Source organism: Gossypium arboreum, chromosome 10, assembly GCF_025698485.1.
Source record: "Gossypium arboreum isolate Shixiya-1 chromosome 10, ASM2569848v2, whole genome shotgun sequence".
In the NCBI taxonomy this organism is placed as follows: domain Eukaryota; kingdom Viridiplantae; phylum Streptophyta; class Magnoliopsida; order Malvales; family Malvaceae; genus Gossypium; species Gossypium arboreum.
This window is the reverse complement of record NC_069079.1, coordinates 11,922,460-11,932,258: the sequence shown is the minus strand read 5'-3', so window position 1 is coordinate 11,932,258 and position 9,799 is coordinate 11,922,460. Positions and strand designations below refer to the sequence as shown.

At 34.0% G+C, this 9,799-nt stretch overlaps 2 protein-coding genes across 5 annotated transcripts; one reads left to right on the top strand and one right to left on the bottom strand.

Annotated features, from left to right (window-relative positions):
• The first annotated feature begins 1,604 nt into the window (after positions 1-1,604).
• Positions 1,605-4,004, top strand: LOC108489241 (glyceraldehyde-3-phosphate dehydrogenase A, chloroplastic). 2 transcript variants are annotated; one of them, XM_017793628.2, is made up of 5 exons: positions 1,605-1,970; positions 2,060-2,182; positions 2,584-2,891; positions 2,979-3,223; positions 3,308-4,004. In XM_017793628.2, the coding sequence occupies exons 1-5, from the start codon at positions 1,923-1,925 to the stop codon at positions 3,808-3,810; spliced, it is 1,227 nt and encodes a 408-aa protein (XP_017649117.1). In that variant the 5' UTR covers positions 1,605-1,922; the 3' UTR covers positions 3,811-4,004. The 2 variants fall into 2 exon arrangements, with proteins under 2 accessions (XP_017649117.1, XP_052875834.1); XM_053019874.1 differs by lacking the exons at positions 1,605-1,970; positions 2,060-2,182 and having other exon boundaries at positions 2,690-2,895.
• A 185-nt stretch (positions 4,005-4,189) lies between these two features.
• On the bottom strand, positions 4,190-8,044 carry LOC108489240 (DEAD-box ATP-dependent RNA helicase 41). Of its 3 annotated transcripts, XM_017793627.2 has the most exons (4): positions 7,910-8,044; positions 7,593-7,716; positions 6,678-6,770; positions 4,190-5,984 (listed from the first exon to the last, which is right to left on the bottom strand). In XM_017793627.2, exons 3-4 carry the CDS (start codon positions 6,745-6,747, stop codon positions 4,447-4,449), a joined length of 1,608 nt encoding a protein of 535 aa, XP_017649116.1. In that variant the 5' UTR covers positions 6,748-6,770; positions 7,593-7,716; positions 7,910-8,044; the 3' UTR covers positions 4,190-4,446. The 3 variants fall into 3 exon arrangements, with proteins under 3 accessions (XP_017649116.1, XP_017649113.1, XP_017649114.1); XM_017793624.2 differs by having other exon boundaries at positions 7,593-8,044; XM_017793625.2 differs by having other exon boundaries at positions 6,678-6,755; positions 7,593-8,044.
• Between the last annotated feature and the right edge of the window lie 1,755 nt (positions 8,045-9,799).

The window sequence follows — 9,799 nt, the reverse complement described above, 5'->3', positions numbered from 1 at the left end:
TGATATCACCCAACTGTACTTCCAATCAAACCAAGCCAACTCAATTTTAATTTAAGATCAATAAATTACATTCTCATCGTTTCAAAAGTTTCTCCAAATTTGTAGTTTTGTACATACTAGTTTCGAATCTCAGTAAATTTTGTATTTAAGTTCAATCGAGAGATGACACAACTTACCAAAAATAAGTCGGTAAAGTGGCATGTCAAAAGACCCTTGTAAGTCGTTCAATAAGTCCAAAGTGCGTCATTTAATTGGAGACTTGAATCCTTGTTATCTGATTTAATAGTCTTTTTCAAAATAAATTTGATTTGTAAATTTAAGGCTTCGAGTACACCTTTAATTTATGGATGATATATTGCACCTCATATTTTTTTCACGAGAGCATTGACAACTTATTGCAAAAATGAGTCCAACGATGGCTAATCAATGCAGTTGTAAGTTTAATATCACCATTACAAGCTTGTATCCATTTAGAAACATAAATGACAAGTAAAAGAAAATACCAAATGAGGAAGAAAAAAGGCCCATAAAATCTATCTCCCACATATTAACATAAATGGGGGTTAATCACATTTGATTTCTGACTTAAATTACTTACCCTTTGCCATTTCTTTTCAAGTTCTACGCAATGTATAGCCACATTCCACCACTTCACGAGTAATTCGTTTTCTTGTCGCATGCATAAGAATTATTTCAATTTCATTTCAATTTTTTTTTTAATTTTGAGTTAATTGAATTGTATTATGTAAATCAAATCAATTTAAATACGTATTTTGATTTTTCAAGTTCAAGTTAAGTTAAATTTTACAACTCAAATACTTGAATAACAAATGAGTATAAAAATCTCTTAGGGCCCTAACAGTTTCAAAAATGTGTGAATCGGTCCTCTTAAAAATTATTAAACAATCAAAACAATCTTTGAAAATTCAAAAATATATAAAAATATTAAATTATAATATATATTTTAAAATTTTCAAAATAATAAATTTGAAATCTTTAACAAATAAATTATCAAATCAAGTTTGTCATACTAATTATCTTGTGTTTTCTCCTCTTATTTTGTTTTAAAAGAGTTTTCAAATATATATAAAATCAAATTAATGTTCTTTAACTTGGAATTTAGTGATATTGTTAATAAGATTTCATTATGGTCGATTTTTTTTAACTTTAACTTAAACAAATTTATTCGAATTAAATTAATTTGACTCATTTTCATTTCGCTCGACTTAATTTGAAAATTTTTAAATTGAATTAGGATGATAAAATATAATTGTCAACTGAACTAACTCAAAAATTTTCATTTGATTTGATTTGATTGAACATTCAATCTTACATACTAATACACAAGTCATAATTCATATAATGTAGATCACATTTACGAAAAAAATAAAGTTGGTAAAGTTTTTTAAGATAAGTATAAGTAATATAAATTATTTATTATTTTAATATCACATATTTTTTGAAGATAATATTAATTTTAAAATTTTTATATATTATTTGTAAATCCAATTAAATAAAAATATGAATTAATTTAATTATTAAATATATATATATATATATATATATATATATAACAAATGGGCATTATGAAAATCCTCCATTGAAAAATGTGTAAAAAAGAAAAGATTTAATTAAAAGGAAAAACGAAGGGAGCCATAGAATATCAAGATGGATGAATGATTGAAAATGGAGTAAGGAGAGACACAAGGAAAAGCTGAAATCACAACCATACATTGAAGTAGAGGCTGTATTATATCCCTATCCGCTATCCTATCCGTAATCTCATCCTCTCGTTTCCGATTCAGTCATCCACCAATTACCTTACTTACTACTCTGCTCTGCTCTCTTCTACTTATTCAATCTAAAACCTCTGTCATCTGTCTGTCTCTCTGTTTTACTCCACAACCACTATCACTACCATTATGGCTTCGGCTACTGTTTCTGTAGCCAAACCCAACCTTCAGATTCAGGTTCAGCTTTACGCACACCTCTCCTCTTATTCCTACTCATCTGATGCATTGCATACTCCTCATTCCAATATTGTTTCTTTTTGTTTCAGGCAAAAGGAAAGGGTGTTGGTTTTGCAGATTTCTCAGGCCTACACAACTCCTCTACTAGCCTTCCCTTTGCAAGGAAAACCTCTGATGACTTCCATTCACTCGTTGCTTTTCAGACATCTGCTGTGAGTTCTTCCATTTCACGCTTTTCCATCTTCACACACATTCCTATTCCATTTTCATTATCTACATGATGTGGTTATAAGACCTGTGGGAGAAACGCTTTCTCCACTAAGTTTTTCCATTTATCACGTACTTATACGACAGATATGATGGTTATAAGACCAGAAATCACCTTGTTAGTAATACAGTATCATACTCACGACTGATCTGTCAAATCGATAGTGAAACGACAATATCGAATATGAATTCTCTCTTTATACAGATACACTTTGGTTCATGTATAATGTGCTGAATCCATTTATATCCTTAACCCTCTTGTTAAAAGTTCAAATTACAAATTAGTTTTTTCTTTATTTAAAGACTTATATGCGTTTGGGTTTTGGACCCGTACTGGTGTTTGTAGCTAGGAAGCAATAATGGCGGGTACAGGAAAGGGATGGCAGAGGCAAAGGTAAAGGTGGCTATAAATGGGTTTGGTAGGATTGGCAGGAACTTCTTAAGGTGCTGGCATGGCCGTAAAGACTCCCCACTTGATGTCATTGCCATCAATGACACTGGTGGTGTTAAGCAGGCTTCTCACCTTCTCAAATATGATTCCACCCTTGGCATCTTCGCTGCCGATGTCAAGCCTGTCGGCACTGATGGCATCTCTGTTGATGGCAAGGTTATCAAGGTTGTTTCTGACCGCAACCCTTCCAACCTCCCATGGGGGTAAGAGTTGAAATTTTAAATGCATCACATTTTCATATATACAACATTTGTTTGGCTTCAATCAAACTGATAAAGATGATATTATAGGGACCTAGGAATAGATCTAGTCATCGAAGGAACCGGTGTGTTCGTCGATAGAGAAGGTGCAGGTAAGCACATTCAAGCAGGAGCCAAGAAAGTGCTGATTACTGCCCCAGGTAAGGGTGACATCCCCACCTATGTTGTTGGAGTGAATGCTGACACCTACAACCCAGATGAGCCTATCATCAGCAATGCTTCTTGCACCACCAATTGCCTTGCTCCTTTCGTCAAGGTTCTGGACCAGAAGTTTGGTAATTCCTTTTAACACTATATTAATATAGATGATATGCCCTATTACGAGTTTCTGACTAATGCTAATGTAATATATATGACAGGTATCATCAAGGGCACCATGACTACCACTCACTCGTACACCGGTGACCAGAGGCTTCTTGATGCTAGCCACCGTGACCTCAGGCGTGCTAGAGCCGCAGCTCTCAACATCGTCCCGACTTCAACTGGTGCGGCGAAGGCCGTGGCCCTTGTACTCCCTACTCTCAAAGGCAAACTTAATGGCATCGCATTGCGTGTGCCAACACCAAATGTGTCGGTGGTGGACCTAGTGGTCCAGGTTTCAAAGAAGACGTTTGCTGAAGAGGTGAACGCTGCTTTCAAAGAGAGTGCAGAGAAAGAGCTACAGGGTATACTTTCAGTGTGTGAAGAACCCCTTGTTTCAGTGGACTTCAGGTGCTCTGATGTGTCCTCCACCGTTGATGCATCACTCACCATGGTCATGGGAGATGACATGGTTAAGGTGATTGCTTGGTATGACAATGAGTGGGGCTACTCTCAAAGGGTTGTGGATTTGGCTGACATTGTTGCCAATAGCTGGAAGTGACTTCAATGTGCTATACATACATATATGCATAACAATGTCACCGATGGTTGATTTTTGCATGCTCACTTCATTTTTATTCTTTCGGCTTCAGCAATTTCTCATTTTGTCAAGGCTACTATATAATCTGTAATGTAATGTTGGATACATACATTCTCTAATATGCTTATGGAATAAAATTCTTACTTTAGCATTCATGCTCAAGGCCCCTACCTATATCAATTCTCGTAATGAATGCTTGGTGACCATTTTTTTTTCTCGAATACGAAATGAGAGTAAAACCCAAATTGAAAAAAACCAATGTTAAAAAATTTGTTTCACATCAACAATTTTATTGAGTTGACCATGCTTTTTCACTGAAAATGAATTGAAGAGGACTGAATAGAAAAAAGATAATAATTGAAATGGAAATTAAGGGGAAGGTGCTAGATCCAACACCATTCATCCTTGTAGAAGTAACACAGGTCCTGACTCGAAGAGCATATTTTATGAACTACTTCAAACTACCAAACCTGCTTCAGCAGAATTTAATACACAATCTTTTGTAAACAAAAGCTTTTACATTTTTGGCTTCTTTAACCATGTGTGATGTGATGAACTGAAAAAAAAAAGCGGCTAACAGATAAAAGGCACGCAACTTCAGCCACCATATTTTCTTTTCTTGAAGTTCTTGCCTGATGGCAAAGAAACAACATTATACCGTGAATTACCAAGTTCTCGAGGAATAATAGCTCCAGAGGATTTTAAAATATCTACAAACTCCGGAATCAATTTCTTATCCTCATCGTTCACAAAAACAATTGCATTACCCTCCTCCCCTAATCTTGATGCCCTACCAATCTGATGCACATACTCCTTAATGGAATTGGGCATATCAAACACTATCACCTGTCTCACAGCTAAAAGATCAATTCCGCGACCCAAAATCCCAGTAGACACAACTACTGATACTTCTCCAACTAAAAACATCCTCATTATTTCCCTCCTTTCCTTCATGGACTTCGTCCCATGTATTGACAAAGCTTTAATTCCAGTGGTGGCTGTAATTGCATCAGACAGTAGATCTGCCCCTGCTCTGGAACCCACATACACCACAGCAGGTGGCCTAAAGTGTTTACTCCTTAATATGTCAAAAAGCTTTTGCTTTTTTTGTTTTGACTCAACCCAGATGGCTAGCTGCTTCACAGCCCTACTCGGCCTGCTAGGCTTGCCAATAGAAACACTAACTATATCGGTTGCCATACAACTTGCTATTTTCTCCACGTCTTGTGAAATTGTTGCAGAATACATCAGTAACTGGGGTTGTGACAGAGCCCTAAAAATCTGCATCACCTGGTCCCGGAAGCCCCTTTGAAGCATGCAGTCTACTTCATCCAGACCAAATATCTTTACGTCAGTTAGTTCAATATCTTGCTTGGTTAAAATATCAATAAGCCTGCCCGGTGTTCCAATAATTAGTTCCACTCCTTGCTGAATGCGATAGAGTTGTCTAGCAATGGGATCTCCACCAACCACAAGTGCAGTTTTGAAAGGCAAACCTTTTCCAAGCAACTTAGCTTGGTCCTCAACTTGGATACCTAGTTCCCTAGTTGGTGTTAGAACCACCGCTAATGGCTTTCTGATATTTGAGTTGTTGTTGGGGTAAAGTTTTGCACAAAGAGAAATAATAGGAATAAGAAAGGAAGCAGTTTTCCCAGAGCCTGTGTCAGCTGAAACAAGAAGGCTTCGTCCATCTAAAGCAGCTGGGATTACTTGCATCTGGACCGGTGTTGGCATGACATACCCTGCAGTTTCTATATTTTGTAGGAGCTTCTGAGGAAGACCACAGGAAGAAAATGCCAATACTGGAGCAGGAATCACACCTCCTTTTACATGAATTTCAAGTTTGTTTCGAAGCAATTCAGCTTGATCACAAGTTAAAGATGGAGAGCCTGACCTATCAACAGAATCTCTAACATAAAAGCATTCATCAGTAGCAGGTAATCGCTGAGTAGATGATGAGCAAACTGGCAATGAGTTAGCAACCCTGAGGAGTATGGCTTGTTTACATTCCAAGCTGCAAATATCATCATCTGTCTCATCACATACATACTCGCCATAGCGCCCGCAAATAACACATTTAGGTTCATCCGCCAGAGCATCTCTCTGATCTTTAGAATTCAGTTTAACATCATCATCTGCACAATAGATGGAAAATTCAATGTAGAAAATACGTAAGTCTGAGCTTACTATTCCAAGAAGCAAACAAGAAAGAAAGGAAAAAGAAGTGTCATGAATGGTCACACAACATGCAAAGCTGAAGGTTCGCAAACAGAACACAAAAGGAACATGTAACACACACGAGCATGCACAAAAAATGAAACATGATGAAAAAAATAATGGATGGCTTAGGGCACATTTTGAAAAGCTTGCTTTCTGTGTGTTTGTCTGGAAATACAACAAAAATTGCGTTTATCAGCCAAGTTTTGTTTCTAACTTTAAAAAATAATAAAACAGAGCAAACAAACACGTTTTCAGTTTCAATAAATTAAAAATAAAAGAAAACAAAGACTTACAACTTTCGGAATTCAACTTCCAACCACCTTTACTTAAGTACTATTTTTTGTATCATTGTAACAAAAACATAGCAAATAAACGTGTTTTCAGTTTCAATGAATTAAACATAATAGAAAACAAAAATCTCTGGAAACATAAAACATTGAAAAAGAGGCAAGAACCTGAACGACCCCTTAATTACAAATACTGGCAATAAACCAAAAATAAGGAGTAGAAAGCACTACAAAGAAAAATAAGATAGCCAAGATATGGGAAATACACTACAAGAATCAACAGGGAAATAATTTAACAAGTCAAAAGTGGTGTATAATTACCAATCCCTTGATAAATATCTTTCTGTAATACTGAACTTTCACAAGGATCATTTCCATTTCCATCCTCCATGACATAAGCTGGTTAAAAAAGATCTAATTGGCAGAAATTCAATAATGAAACAAGGTGTAAAGTAGAATACAAATGCAGCCAGCTGTTTGGGAATAGCAGATAAATGGAGTACTAAAACCCAATGAAATATTTATTATCAGGCAAAAAAAGGGAAACCAAAAAAAATCAGAGTCACTTGGAACTGGATATTCTACATGAAAGCTGATTATAAAGAATTGATTTATACAAAACAACCAAATGAAAAAAATGAAGATTGTAAGAGAAAATGATGAGGAGATAGCCAGACAGGTATAGTAAGTAATAGTGAAATCATTGTCATTTGCCACGGGTTAAAGAGGCAATCACATTCACTTAGATATGAGAAGAAAAGGGTAGATGAGCTAACATATTGAAAGCTATTAGCCGTTTGATTTCACTATCAGGATTCAGGACAGGATCAGCCTCTTTTCGCTCTAACCCAGGAAAATAAACTTCATTTAAACTTATTATTCTCTTATTAATAGCATTATGACTAGGCTATCAACAACAAAAAGAAATAGGGGTGACGACTTAGACAACCTGCACGGTAAAAAAGGTTAAGCAGCCATTGCTAATCATCTTGTTTCCTCCTTGCGGAACAGAATTCAACACTTTATTTTCTTACATTTAATATATTAGTGTTACCAGTATTTGATAAGCAATAAACATCACAATCAAAAGTTTTGTGAAAGCAAAAAAAGACAAAAATAAGTTATGGGTATGCGGGCAGACAAATGCAAATCAAGGTCGCCCAGATTTAATTTAGTTTCCAAAGGGGGAAATTATATATACAGAAAAGAAATAGAAGGAAGAAGAAAGGCGCGTACCGAATAAAGGGAATTGGAATTTGAAAGGCCTGGCCTGGCCTGGCCTCTCTTTAGAACTTATAACTACCAGCAATCAACTATGGCGGTTCAGCCTATCTCCTCTTCTGCAATCTGCGGTATGCACCTGGAAAATTGTTAACGTTAGGAATTGGAACGCCAAAGGCCGAAACAGGAAGACAGGAAGCGAACTCGCGCGCCAACCTCTTCAACCCAACCCAACTCAACTCAACACATAGACAATATGAGTCTAATCATAATGGATTTGCTTATTTCAGTTTATTCTGTAAAATCAACTGAGCAACTTGGGCTAAGACTACCTTTCTTTCCTATCCCCGAATTGCGTAACCCTAAGAGATAGTAATGGAGTTTGGACTGGAATAGGTATTGTGAATTCACCATCACTATATTATTAACATGTTTTACTTCAGCGGTGTTGGAATCGAAATAAATAAATTTTTTGAATTAATGGAATTCATAACTCTCATTTTATTATTTTAATTTCATCAAGTTAAATGGAATAAAATTATTTTAATTAAATTAAAAAATTAAATATTTCAAATTAAAATTTTATTACAATATAACTACTCCATTCAAACTATATAAAATCTTTCAAAATAAAATAAGAAAATAATAATAATAAACTTGAATAATTAATTTACTTATTTAGGTTTCAAAATTATTATTTTATAATTATTTTATATATATTTTTAATTTTTATAATTTTTAAAAATATAAATTTTTAATTTTATAAATATTTTAATTTTTTTTGTAATTTTTGTTGATAGAAAGATCAATTGGCTCAATTTTAAAATTGACAAAAATCAAATATATATTTATAGTAATCAATTATTCGAGTTATTTAAATTGTAAAATTAATTTGAGTTTAACTCGAAACTTAAATTACTTACTTGAGTTTAGTTAAAAAAATTAAAAATTATAAATAATCCAATACGATTAAATCGAAATTCTATTTTTTTATTTCTTCGAGACAAACGAATTTTGCTCCGCAACCCTCTGCCATACATGTTAAAATAAATAATATAATTCATGAAATTTATTTATAATTTTGTTTATTTTTCAAATTATAAAGAACTTACCCTATGATCCATGTTACTAATAAGGTTTTATTGACGATTTAGCTGCTAGATTATACATCCTTTTCACTTTAATACTTAATAGTCACTTGGCTATTTAAAATACTTATTTATCCCAATTTATCTCTTACAAGTTGGAATTAAACCTTTCGAGCTGAACTAAGACAAAATAATAATTTAAATATTAGATTGAATAAAAAACTTAGGGTTAAAGTATGCAACATGTCCTTATACTTTTTACAAATTTAGAAATTAGTCCTTGTACGTTTATTTTCAGAATTTAGTCTTACTTTTCCTATGTCAAAATTCAAAGTCAATTGTTAATATTGTTATTTTGTTTTTTTAAAATTTGTTCATGTGAGATTTTTATATAAAACATATTCACTTGATAGCAATATAACTAAAAATGACATTATAATAAACCTGAATTTAACAAAATAATTTGAACGGTGTTAATAGAGTGACTAAATTTCTAGGAAGTTTAAATATGCCAAAGGTCTTTGTACTCTTTGAAAATTTAAAATTTAGTCTCAATACTTTAATTTTGAGACATTGAGTCTTTGTACTTTTTTATTTAAAAATCTCAGTCCCTCCATCTAATTTTACCGTTAAAGTTAATGATTATTGGGGTAAAACTGAATCATGCAATGAACATGAATGAAAAATAAGAAAATTGGACACATATATGTGGAAAAACCTTTCTAAAGAGGATAAAAAATCACAAGTAAAGAAAACTTCACTAAAACGACAAAAAAAAACCCGAAGAAGAGTACAAGATGGAGAACCAACCAAATCCGAAATTCCCAAAATACGAAGGTCTCCCGAAATTCCTACAAACTCTCTCTTAATTTTTGCTATTGAATCTCTCACTCTAGGATTGCTAAAAGCCTTATTTATAGGCTATAATTTGTGACTAATTTGATTAGAAATATCCTAGAGTAATTAGAATTTGACAGGGAAAAGATAGCCGAGTTTAACTAGGAGAAGAAACCCAATTAAGTGGGGAATATGTTGCCACATCGTGATGTCGCTATCAGCTCGTCGGGACATCACTTGTTGCCTCATCGGGACGACAGGTTCTTCTCATTGTGACGCCGTGTGTCGCGTCGTTGG